This window comes from Schistocerca gregaria, chromosome 4 (assembly GCF_023897955.1).
Source record: "Schistocerca gregaria isolate iqSchGreg1 chromosome 4, iqSchGreg1.2, whole genome shotgun sequence".
Lineage (NCBI taxonomy): Eukaryota > Metazoa > Arthropoda > Insecta > Orthoptera > Acrididae > Schistocerca > Schistocerca gregaria.
In genome coordinates this window covers 435690575-435704306 of record NC_064923.1, presented here as the reverse complement: position 1 = coordinate 435704306, position 13732 = coordinate 435690575, and the positions used below count along the sequence as shown (strand labels likewise).

General features: G+C 37.8%; 1 protein-coding gene across 2 annotated transcripts in view; it reads right to left on the bottom strand.

The window, feature by feature from the left end:
- Window positions 1–13401, bottom strand: part of LOC126365772 (DNA-binding protein SMUBP-2-like) — a 54401-nt gene extending 41000 nt beyond the window's left edge. The window contains exons 1-2 of one of the 2 annotated variants that reach the window (XM_050008296.1): window positions 13133–13401; window positions 4627–4810 (exon numbers count right to left, since the gene is read on the bottom strand). In XM_050008296.1, coding sequence (XP_049864253.1) covers window positions 4627–4810; window positions 13133–13175 — 227 coding nt within the window. In that variant the 5' untranslated portion in view covers window positions 13176–13401. Of the gene's footprint in view, window positions 1–4626; window positions 4811–12011; window positions 12754–13132 lie in introns of those variants that run through there. The other variant, XM_050008295.1, reaches the window with a different exon arrangement.
- Window positions 13402–13732: the final 331 nt, after the last annotated feature.

The following is a 13732-nucleotide window of genomic DNA, read 5'->3' as shown; positions in this document are numbered from 1 at the left end:
TACCCATTCAATCTTAAGCATTCTTCTGTAACAACACATTTCAAAAGCTTGTATTCTCTTGGTATGTTCCTTGTCCACATTCCTCTTCTGTACAAGGCTACACAGGCCAGAAAAGTATCTTAAGAAAGGGCTTCCTAACACTTAAATTTACATTCAATGTTATTAAGTTTCTCATTTTCAGAAACACTTTTCATGCCATTACCAGTCTATATTTTATATCCTCTCTAATTTGGCAATCAATACTGAATGAGACTAAAAAAACATAGTCACTGAAAGAGTGAAGCTATGTAAATAAAAAAAAGATTTGGTTATCTAAATAAATGCACAGGGATAAATGGAAAGTTTTATCTATTGTACTTAACTACAACAGCAATAGTTAGTCAACAATCACAACATGTGGTAAAATTAAGTGCACATCTTTCTCACCTTTTTCCATGAAGTACATTTTACTAAGTTTCAATAACATGAAATTTGATTTTCTTATTTTCCTGGTGTTTTTACTGTGAATACTTGTTTCTTTTTCAGAATTTGGTTAGAAAACTGATCTTATTTGCTTCACAAAATGATATGACTCACTTTTAAATTACGAGACAGAATTTCTGGCCAGTACTTATCTTCAAGAGTCAAAATGTGTAAAACTTTCAATACATATATATAAAAGTGACACACTTCCTACCTTCCAGAACTAACAGTCCCTTTCTTGAGGAGTGGAGAGAGGGACGAATTGCGGAAGATTAAAAGTATGGGCATGTCACCAACATCTCAGGATGAGAGGGACCCACATACAGAAAGGAAGATGATATATAGTATTAACATTTTGCTCTGTGAAGGTCAATATGATCAAAAAGTCTGTCTCCTAATTTGTTAGTGTTTTTTTTGTTTTTTTTTTTTTTTTTTTTTGTTTTTACTAAATTTTCTTTTAGTGCAACTGTAAGTCAGTTTTGCCATTCAAATTTTAAAACTATGATTTGTACTGTTATAAATCTTTCACAGAAATTCAATTTCAAATACTTCTAATATAATGGTATAAATACGTCATACTTTGCACTACATAGTCATCATTTGAAATCAAAAGTAGACAGTAAATTATGTGGAGTGAATAGGGAAATCATTACATAGTGAACAACAGCCTGGGACTGAGTTTGAAAGGATGTTATTCCCCAAAATATTCCAGTATAACTGTAAGACCTTTCAGCCCTTCTGCTGAAGAAGGAGCCACTGGCTCCGAAAGCTTTTAAATGAAAAACTTTCTTTTATTTGTGTGTTCTCCTGCAGCCACTTGGTGAGTATATTGTTTTATCCATCCAGTTATATTGTCAAAAACTGATTATTTTTGTTGTTATAAAAATTGTTTTCCACCACCTACATGTCTGAAAATACGTGTGAACTTAAATTTAAAAGGAACAGGGAATGAAAGAGTAAGCTATAAAATCAAAATCTACTGCTGGGTAACTTTCAGTACTAAGTTGCTCCACCCTATTCTCTGTGACATGCTTGGGAACCTATTCTCTGTGACATTCTTAGGACTTCCTTGGCATGTGTCCATAAAGTGGACAAATCATTCGTGCTCAAGCCTGTCCCATTTTTTGATGGCAGCCATTCTGAGGTCATCTAATGTGTGACACAGGCTCCTGTGAAGATGCAATGCAGCTTTGAACTGGTCCCATGATGGTGCCTCCTGAAGGAGGGTGTTCAAGATGTGAGTTCAGTGTGTTCATGCATTATCAATTTGAAAGATGCCGTCTGTAGGGATGGATGACGTATATGTTGGGACTGTGTCTAGGTACTGCAGAGCCCTTACGTCCCACCAAATACAGGGTGTTTAGAAAATGACCGGTATATTTGAAACAGCAATAAAAACTAAACGAGCAGCGATAGAAATACACCGTTTGTTGCAGTATGCTTGGGACAACAGTACATTTTCAGGCGTACAAACTTTCGAAATTACAGTAGTTACAATTTTCAACAACAGATGGCACTGCAAGTGATGTGAAAGATATAGAAGACAACGCAGTCTGAGGGTGCGCCATTCTGCACGTTCGTCTTTCTGCTGTAAGCGTGTGCTGTTCACAATGTGCAAGTGTGCTGTAGACAACTTGGTTTATTCCTTAGAACAGAGGATTTTTCTGGTGTTGGAATTCCACCGCCTAGAACACAGCGTTGTTGCAACAAGACGAAGTTTTCAACGGAGGTTTAATGTAACCAAAGGACCGAAAAGCGATACAATAAAGGATCTGTTTGAAAAATTTCAACGGACTGGGAACGTGACGGATGAACATGCTGGAAAGGTAGGGCGACCGCGTACGGGAACCACAGAGGGCAACGCGCAGCTAGTGCAGCAGGTGATCCAACAGCGGCCTCGGGTTTCCATTCGCCATGTTGCAGCTGCGGTCCAAATGATGCCAACGTCCACGTATCGTCTCATGCGCCAGAATTTACACCTCTATCCATACAAAATTCAAATGCGGCAATCCCTCAGCGCCGCTACCATTGCTGCACGAGAGACATTTACTAATGATATAGTGCACAGGATAGATGACGGCGATATGCATGTGGGCAGCATTTGGTTTACTGACGAAGCTTATTTTTACCTGGACGGCTTCGTCTATAAACAGAACTGGCGCATATGGGGAACCGAAAAGCCCCATGTTGCAGTTCCATCGTCCCTGCATCCTCAAAAAGTACTGGTCTGGGCCACCATTTCTTCCAAAGGAATCATTGGCCCATTTTTCAGATCCGAAACGAGTACTGCATCACGCTATCTGGACATTCTTCGTGAATTTGTGGCGGTACAAAGTGCCTTAGATGACACTGCGAACACCTTGTGGTTTATGCAAGATGGTGCCTGGCCACATCGCACGGCCGACGTCTTTAATTTCCTGAATGAATATTTCGATGATCGTGTGATTGCTTTGGGCTATCCGAAACATAGAGGAGGCGGCGTGGATTGGCCTCCCTATTCGCCAGACATGAACCCCTGTGACTTCTTTCTGTGGGGACACTTGAAAGACCAGGTGTACCGCCAGAATCCAGAAACAATTGAACAGCTGAAACAGTACATCTCATCTGCATGTGAAGCCATTCCGCCAGACAGGTTGTCAAAGGTTTCGGGTAATTTCATTCAGAGACTACGCCATATTATTGCTACGCATGGTGGATATGTGGAAAATATCGTACTATAGAGTTTCCCAGACAGCAGCGCCATCTGTTGTTGAAAATTGTAACTACGGTAATTTCGAAAGTTTGTCTGCCTGAAAATGTACTGTTGTCCCAAGCATATTGCAACAAACGGTGTATTTCTATCGCTGCTCGTTTAGTTTGTATTGCCGTTTCAAATATACCGGTCATTTTTGAAACACCCTGTAGCAATGAGAAGTGGCCAATATCCAGACATGCTAACAGCCATGACAGGCACACCTACCTGTTGTGTCTGGGGGCTGCATGCCTGAGGTGAACATGGATACTTGAGCTCCCTTAAGACAATCATCAGATAACAGACAAAACTTGCACTCATCAATGAAGAGAATTTGAAACTACTGATCCCAATTTCACTCTAGTTGTTTTCTTACCCATTTTCTTTGCCCAAAATGATGCTAGACGGGTTTGTGCGATTGTTTATAATGGATGTCTTGAGTTCAAATTGATAGTTGTAGAAATGTCTGGATTAACACAGCTCTCCAAAATGCCTCCAAAACGGCAGCATCCAACACTGTTCCATTCACCTTGCAGGATTGATGAGCCATAATTCATAGGTAGCAGACGTTAGCTGAGGCTGAGGACAACTGATGATCATTAAAAGTCAAAACATCAATGTTTTGTTGCGTAAAATAAAAACACCTACAGCCAGCCTTATGATTTTATTTTATTTTGTCGCTACCAGTTTCAACACTTCAGTGCGTCATCTTCAGGCTGTTTTTGATATGGTACAGGTTGATATGATAACCCATGCATAAAACATCAGTTGCCAGCATTACTGGATACACAGATAATGTGTCAGCGCTCCAATCATCAACTGTCAACTCCTGCAGAAGGCTGGACATACAAAAGCTCAAGGTCTTGTATCTCATGACAGTAGATGAATGCTGGAACGATGCCACTGTGGTACACATCAATTCAGCAAGCTATTTCCCAGGCTGACAATTCTTCCTGCCGTGCACATTGTCCTATCTCAAAATGATCATTCAAAGCAAACTGACTGCTGAATAGTGTGCACAAGCTGCACTGTCACATTCGTGACTGGAGACACAGAACTCACTACTGAACTCCAATAAGAAATGTAAATATACCTTTAAATTAGATGTAACAAATTTTCTGTGGTCAAAGGAGTGTTGAGAAACAGGGTTACCAAACAAAACAACACAAAATGTGGACCTCAAGAGGGAGGTGAAAGACGTTTTTGAGTAATTTATAAATGTGAAACCCCTCCAGTTCAAATGCAGTATTCTTCACACACAGTCTTATATCCTCATTAAAACTCTGCAAAACAATGCTGTTTCGTTTTAGTTTTACACAACCAATTTCCTCCTCTTCAAGCATCCACATTTAGTGTTCCTGTATAGAGGTTTCCAGGATGTTCTAAAAGATAGAATAATAGATTGGGCTCCTCACCTGAATGTAAGTACTTACTTTTTCATGCGTTTGAAGGTAACATCACTTGTTAATTTTATTATGGAAAATTTCTTTTCTTCCTGCAGTACTATGTTTGATGGGTCATTATTGACACTGACTGAAATGTGAGGAGCTGTAAAATCTGCTATAATTCCAGACAAAACTATCGTTTTTGAGCCTTCAACAAACCCAACAATATCACCTGGGGACATACAAGTCAAAATTACTTAAGTGTGTCAGTTAAAAAGATGAAGATCAGCAGTCTAAGAAAGAAAGCAATATCTAACAACCAGACCAAATATGTCCTCCAACAGACAGACATGAGCAATCATAGTTACTGCTTGTACAAGTAAAGACATATGATGCAAACAGCATAAAAAGAGTACCCTAAGGTTGTAAGACTTTGAACATCTTAAATTTATTTTTTTAAATTATACTAAAAATTCTGACGATATTGGCAGGAAATGTTCTGGGAAGTTGCAAGAGGTGTTACTGAATATGGCTAAGCAAATTATAGATATTTATCCCCAACACTACGATCTAAACCATAACATACTGAATACATCAGATGCAGCTGATGGAAGAACACCAGAGTTCTTGTTTCTCACAATACACGTATCTAACCAGAAGATTTCAATAGGCCTAGAAGTAATCTATGGCAGACTAGAACAATGAGCAGACATTGGATGGCAAAGTGCAGGAATTCTGTCACAGGCTTACTACATTGTATATAAAACATGCCTCAAAACATTCTGTCAAAATAAAGAAAATTCCTTCTCCTTGACTGACTACAGAATTACACTAGATACTAAATAAACAGTATTCTGCACATATGAGATTCAAGTGAAATCCAACACTGGAACTATATGAAATACACAGGAAGCTGTGGAACAGTACAAAAGAAAATGTGCTCAACCCCAAAATCAAGCATGGCTACTTTCTTCAATGCAGCCTGTTGAGTCCTACCACACCGTGGAAGAAAGTGTGCATTTTTAGCACATGAAAGGTAAAATATGATGCTCATTTTCAAGTCTCTGCAGATAAATTAAACAATCCTTTCACAGCAGCTGCCAGCTCCTGAGCTGCAACAAATTATTATCAGTATCAGGAAAATTGTCAAATCTCATCTGAAGACCACAAGACAGAACCCAACAAGTAATATGCCGACATGCTGCCATGAAAGCCTCGACAATTTTGTACATTATCATCAGCCATGAGATACCACATTCCCAACAGACATGGTTTTCATATAACTTGTTTCTTCATGTTCAATGATGAAAGCAATCGTGACAATCTCTTTGGTAGGTAAACATGGAATTAGTGTAGGTATGATTCCGATCTTGTCAATATCATTATTCTAGTCCTTATAAACATCTTAGAATAATAACCTAAACACTACAGCAACTACAAGCCAATCAGCATGCTCATGAACAGCTGATGAATTTCCTTAAAACTTACATCCATGACAAGTATCGATCAGGCTTCCGAAAACACCGCAGCACAGTAACTACATTCATCAAAGTGACTGACGAGATCTAACATGACATGGACAAAAAAAAAAAAAAAAAAAAAAAAAAAAAAAAAAAAAAAAAAAAAATAATTTCAATTAAGTTTTGATACTGTTGATTTTGATACGCTACTCGTAAAAACAAAACAGCAGAATAATAATAATAATAATAATAATAATCATCATCATCATCATCAGTGACGGTGGCTAGATTGGGCTGTGTATAAAAAACTGGACTGTGCAAAAATTCGGACTTTGTGTGGCCACTGATGACTGCGCAGTTGAGTGCCCCACAAACCAAACATCATCATCATCATCATCAACAGTTATCTCAAAAACAGATATCTTTTTTCACTCTATACCAATGATATTTCACATATGCTTCATTCTTGCAACCAGCACTTATATGCTGATGACATCAAGTTGTATTAAAGTACCAGACCTAGCTTTGGGCACAAAACCTAGGTCTTACAATGTACTCTAAGCAGTCGCAGTCATATTCACATCACACTGAAAGTTAATCAAGGACTTTCCCTGAAACAGTCCCTCCAGTACCTCTTGATGCTCTCCTATTACCATTTAAAAAACCATTACAAGACATCAACATAATCTTGGATGAGTGTTGTTTAAATTGGAAGGAACAAAGTAAAGTGGGTTGGCAGGAATCTCTCTCCTGCCTATATCCGATCCAAGAATTAAAAATTTCTACCTCAGACAAAATAAAACTTAGTCCTGTCTTTACAACTGTGTGCACAGCTGGCAGTCTAGTGGTTAGCATTACTGCCTCTAAATCCTGATGTCCCACATTCAATTCTCATCCATTAGGAGATTTTCTCCTCTCAGGGGCTGGATGTTTATATTGTCCTCACCATTCCACATCATCATCATCATCATCATCATCATCGACATGCAAGTTGCCAAAGTGGCATCAAATAAAGATAGTTGCACTAGGTGGCTGAAGTACACAAGGCAGGGCTTCCTGGCCAATAATTCCATATGATCATTCATTTCATTTCACTGCAGTGATGTAGCTTAACATGGTAGAAATAATGAAAGCTCCAGATGATTCGATCCAAATGAATGATTGTGGAAAATCTGTGGGCAATATTTGGTTGTTTGATCATATCAGTCATTCCCGTGCTCTCTTAGCTTGGATGCAAGAAAACAGACAATGTGACTTTCCTACACTGTTTACTTCAATAATGATGGAAGCTGAAGAAATGAATTAAAATCTGTGCTATGGTCAGGACTTGAACCTGGGTCTACATGCTTACTAGGCAGTAATGCTAGCCATTACACAATCACAGCACTATAACTAACATTGCTGCATGAACTATCCCAGCCCAATGTCCTGTTCAACACAAATTCAATTCACATCTTCAGCTTATTTTCCCCTTCTTAAATCATCACCTCAATACCTCTCATCACATATCAAATACATATCATCACTCTATAACTGTAGTACCAGATTGATTTGTCCAGTACTTTTGCATATCTTCTTCGATCTCCTCCATTTCAGCCCACAGCTGTGGAAAAACTACCCTGTAACTTGTGTTTTGCCCAAACCCACACTACATTTAAGAGGAGATTCTAGCTTTATTTATTATCATTGGTAAAGCTTTCCGCTCGGAATATGAAGCACTACCTACACAAAATGCGTGTTTTCTAAGTACTAAGAGATGTTTCCTCAAAGCACTGTTTCACTGTTGCTCTCTATAAAAAGGCACTGAAAAACTGTTTGAAACTCGCACTGGAAAATGTTTTTATTGCCTTTTGTCTATTGGGACTAATCTGATTGAACTACAAATGCACACCAAGCTCTTTGAAACTGAAGATAAGGCATCTTGGGGAACTGTGACCACTTGTAATTATAATAAAGAAAGACAACACCTGGGTGAGTTAGTATGTTTTATTAGCGTAACCTGTTTCAGCCTTTGTCACAGGTCACTCTCAAATCCATAGATCTAGTTACTGCAATGTGCAGCTCATCAGCTGGGTGAAGATTCAATTAAAACTCATGACAGATGAAAAGTGTTCTCTGTTGAAAAAACTGTCCAATTCTACAATCATTTACAAACTATGTTTGTTTGGTGTTGTGTAATATTAAACACAACTTAAGATATTGGCCAGTGTGCGATGTGCATAGGTCTACCAAAAATCACTCAAAGTAAAAATCAATCCTTTGCTTGGCAGTGAGTTACTGAATTGGTGCCTGGAAATCCTTATTACTGCTGTTGGTAAGGTTCTAGTGGAGTTTTGCCTGTTATAAAATGTAGAGTTTGTATAACAAGCTGTAGGTGATTGACAAGTTCTTATGCATCTACACCTATATCTATACACTGCAAACACCGATGAGGTGCGTGGTAGAGGGCACATTCCATTGTGCCAGTTATTAGGATTTCTTCCTGTTCCATTCACATAGGGAGCATGGGAAGAATGACTGTTTGAATGCCTCTGTGTGTGAAGTAATTATTCTAATTTTATCCTCATGATAGACTTGCTCAGGATAATTTATGCCTGTCTTCAAGAGTCTGCCTTTTCAGTTCCTTCATTATCTAAGTGACACTCTCCCATGGATTAGACAAACCTGTGACCATTCGTCCTGCCCTCCTCTCTATAAGTTCAATATCCAATGTTAGTCTTATCTGGTATCGGTCCCACACACTTGAGCAGTATTCTAGGATGGGTCCCACAAATGATTTGTAAGCAGTCTCTTTTGTAGACCAATTGCTCTTCCCCAGTATTCTGCCAACAAACCGAAGTCTACCACCTGCTTTACTTACAACTGAACCTATGTGATCATTCCACTTCATATCATTACAAAGTGTTACATGCTAGAATTTATATGAGTTGACCAATTCAAACAGTGACACACTGACATTATGGTCATGGGACACTCTTTTTTTTGTTTTGTGAAATGCATAATTTTACATTTCTGAACATTCAGAGAAAGTTACTAATCTCTGCACTATGTTGAAATCTTATCAATATCTGACTGAATATTTATGCAGCTCCTCTAAAATAGTACTTCGTTACAGGTAACGTCATCATCATCTGCAAAAAAGCTGATTTTACTATTAATATTGTTTGCAAAATCATCTTCTACATCTAATGAGGACTGTCCATCCAAGATAACATGCTGTGTTCTCCCTACCAAAGTCCTCAATCCAGTCATATGATTGTACTTTTGACAATAAGCTTAGGTGCAGAATTGACACAAATGCTTTTTGGAAATCAAGAAATCTGTGTGGCTGCCTTGATCCAAAGCTTTCATTATGTCATGGAGATAGTGCGAGTTGGGTTACACATGATTGATGTTTTCAAAAGACATGCTGGTCAGCACAGAACAGGTCATTCTGTTTGAGATACCTCAATATGTTTGAGCTCAGAATATGTTCTAAGATTCAAAAACAAATTAATGTCAAAGATATTGGACAGTAGTTTTGTAGCTCACTTCTACTACACTTCTTGTAGACAGGCATTACCAGTGCCTTTTCTCAAGAACTGGGCACATTTTTGTTCAAGAGATCTACGATAGATTATAGCTAGAAGAGGGGATAACTCACCAGCAAATTCAGTATAGAATCTGACAGGGATTCCATCGGGGCATGGAATTTTGTTCAATTTTCAATGACTTCAGCTCTTTCTCAACACCACTGACACTAATACTCACTGCATTCATCTTTTCAGTGGTACAAGGATTAAGTTGGGGCAATTCTCCTGGGTTTTCCTTTGTAAAGGAACATTTGAAATTGGAATTAAATATTTCAACTTTCGCTTTATTACCCTCATTTTCAGCTCCTGTCTCTTTTACTAGGGACTGGACACTAACTTTGGTACCACCAGCAGCCTTCACATACAACCAGAATTTATTTAAATTTTGTGAAATGTCATGTGACAATATTCCACTACGGTAGTCATTGAAGTGTCACACATTGCTCTCTTGACAGTCAAATGTGTTTCATTCAGCATCTGTCTATCTATGGTCCTATGCTTTGTTTTACAGCTATTATGCAGTAGTCTCTGTTTCTTTAGAGGTTATGTTACAGTGACTGTATACCACAGAGGTTCCTGCCCATTACGAACTATCCTAATATCTATCCAGTGAGTGGTCAACTATTCTTTTAAACTTGAGCCAGAATTCCTCTACATGCTCCTAACCTGTGCTGATAGTTTCAAGTTCCTCACTGAGATACGGCATTATGATTTTTTGTCTAGTTTGCTGAACATATATATTTTTCTGCTTGTCTTACTCGTCCTTTGTACTTTGGTATCATTGTTGACACAACTGTGTCATGGTCACTGAAACCAGTTTCTATGTGGACGTCCTCAAAAAGGCTAAGTCTTTTTGCTGCCATTAGCTCCAATACATTTCCATCATGAGTGGGGTTCCTAATTATCCGTTCTTGGTAGTTTTCAGAAAAGGCATTTAATTAGGTTTCACAGGATGTCTTATCATGCCCACCACTGACAACACTGTAATTTTCACAGTTCATTGTCGGATGATTAAAGTCTCCACCAATGATTAAAGTACGGCTGTGTTGCTATGGACTTGTACAAAATGCAACGAAAAGAGATCGCAAAACCCAATGGCAGCATTCAACGAATACCTCTTGAATAGTATCATTGTGGCCACCGTTTTATATCCTATTTTGACACATGATGATTCAGTGTCTACATCCTCATTCCAATAGAAACAGTGAAAAGCTGAAGAAATTAACTGAGGGCATCAGCATAGAGTTTTAGACTGTAACCTCTCCTTTATTGATAGTTTTTTCACCAAATTCTGACAAAAATCTCATTATCAGGATATCAACCTTTTAGCCTTCTGCTCTGGACAAGGATGACGGTCCCTTACATACCTTACTAGAGCACTTTATTTGTTGTGTTGTGGTTGACTGAACAACATAAATTATACATACCAATAACAAATGGACATATATTTTCATGCTATTTATATAAATCCATTTTTAATAAAGTATACTTATTGAGCAAGCACATAACCCGTAAGGGATATCAAGAAAACACAGTGCCCTACAAACTGTGGTTTTGGAATAACAAGTGAAAGATACTGTTACAAAACAAATGATCTATAATTAATCACCATTAATTTGGGCAATAGTTAGTCACACATAGATGAGTGTAAAGCTAAGTATAAGTTTTTTAAAAACTTAAAACATTTTTTCCCTACAAGGTGAATACTTTCAAAGATCACTTCCAAAAATATACAATAATAGTGGAAATACAGCCATGATAAAGTGCATGGATGCATTTGTCATTCTTTTGGTCATTTGTGGGAGCTATATACAACTTAAATTATGATGACAGACAAGTGATTCAATAACGGGCCCAAACAGAAATCCATCTAACTACATATGCTCCCTAATTTAAATGACTGTGAAAATTAAACTCATTTTCTGTACCACAGAAGATCACAAAAAATAAATAAACTTTGAGTTTTAGAATGTCAGGTCCAAACGACGAAATAGTGATCGGGCTAAAGGGCTAACATTTAGATATGAATCATTTATCACAACTGTTTCGAGTCAATGAGTTATTTGGAAACAGTTGCTATTTGGGCATTGGAAATACTAAGCTTTTGCCAGGAATAATGTTAGAAATAATAATATATTCCTATTCTACATAATTTTGCACGATACGTAGGGCAAATCTTCATATTCAATACAAGTCCATCAACAATCTCGTATCGAAATACAAGTTATCGGTCTTCCGAAATTACAAATACGAATTAGAGACTGGTTGTATGATTTCTTGCAACTGCTGTCTGTTGCAAATTGATTTCTTTATCCAGTCCGAAAAGAAATAGCTGAAAAAAATCGCACACACACTTATCAAATTCGTGCAGTACAAACTGAGATACATGTTAGCTCATTACCTGTTGAGAAGTATTGGTAATTCTCTTGGCTCGATACATTAAGTTCACAGTCGATGATATAGTGCCCTTTACTAGGAGTAACAGACACCACATCCAGAACTTTAATCACTGGCTTATCTGGGCAGGTACTCCTCCTTACATCGGCGTCTCCCCTTTGTCGTTCGAATGCAAGCTCGCATTCCAATAAACTTATCTGTTTGTCCACCCACTTCGTTAGTACTTCTTCCATTTCAGGTGATTAAAACAATATTTTCATACGTACACAGAATATGACATCGCACATAACCTATCTATTCCTTCAAAATTATTAGCATCACAAATTCATGACGCGTCCTCTTATTCTTTAACATCGTTCTGAACAGTGTGTAACACCGTTTTCTGTCGGAATTGATGAATTTTGTATTATTTATATTTCACAAACATTTGCAGACGCTAAACAAACAGTCAACATTCGGAAGTCATGTCTACCAACAGTGCAAAGTCCGCGTATGCAATCAGTAATCAAACAAGAGAATACAATTTTAAAAGTTTTATAATTATTCTCTAGTATTTATCTTACGCAAGAACCTATTATGATAAGTATTTTAATAGATGTGTAGCTAGAGAAAGAATTCTCTAAGTATGTTTCCATGACGCTGCTTGCAATGCGCTCTACCATGGCCTTTACCTGCACCCCAGATCATGAAATAATAATGCGATATAGGGTTGCATCTATCTTCTCTCTTGAAGATACCCCGTGAATAATGGTGGACAATATTTCATAATATTTGTAGATGAATCGACAACTCCACGTTTCCGTTACACTATCTTTTTCAAATACAGACGTGCATATATTCTTTATTAGTTTTTTATTGTTAATAGCTGCAACTTTTCTTCATCAGTTGCGATTTCATTTATGATTATCACGTAAATAAGAGCAAATGTTATTCGTCATCGTCAACATTCAGTAGCAAAAGGCAACTGTTTTATGGACGTGAATCTCGATATTTCAGCCATCAATGCTACACGCAAAAATGTTGATGCAGATAAAAAAAAGGTAGTAAAATCTGACTAATGATTGTCCTCTTTATTACAGACAGAAGCATAAAATATTAACACACATTTTAAATCAACCGCCTTACCGCAGTTCCATCCTAGCAATCGAGTTGACAGTTTAGCCAACATGTGTACAATCTGTCATTCCGACCACAGACGGCGGAACATCGTGGCTGTGTTCCCAAGTTGGACGCTGTTCTCACCCGAGAAATGTGTTTTGACCAGGTGCTTGGCTTTGGCTGCAGCGACGCATCCTGGCCGTCATGGAACTAAGCAAAACATAAAACGTTCCAACGCATTTCTGATGGCGACGTTCAGACATATAAACGGAAGGGAGGAACAAAACGTCAACGCCAAGGAATCGAAGGAAGAAAGGTTTGACGTAAGATACATTTTGTCTTTCAAAAGCTAGCTACATGCTGGACATTTTGTTTTAATATTAATAATAACGTTAATCTTAACCATTTCAGGGGCTCAGTTTTTGTAACAACTCAGCGAAGATAATTTTTTTCTACCCTATTAGAATTGTTGTCAACTGACTATATTTTTTGATTTAGGACCAAAATCTACGGTGATGCACATATCGCCACGGCATCTTTGAGAGGTTTTAAAACTATGGCGGTAAATGGATTTTCTACTTCCCTGTTGTGTGCTATTATGTGATGCCATCACACGTAAAAAAATTA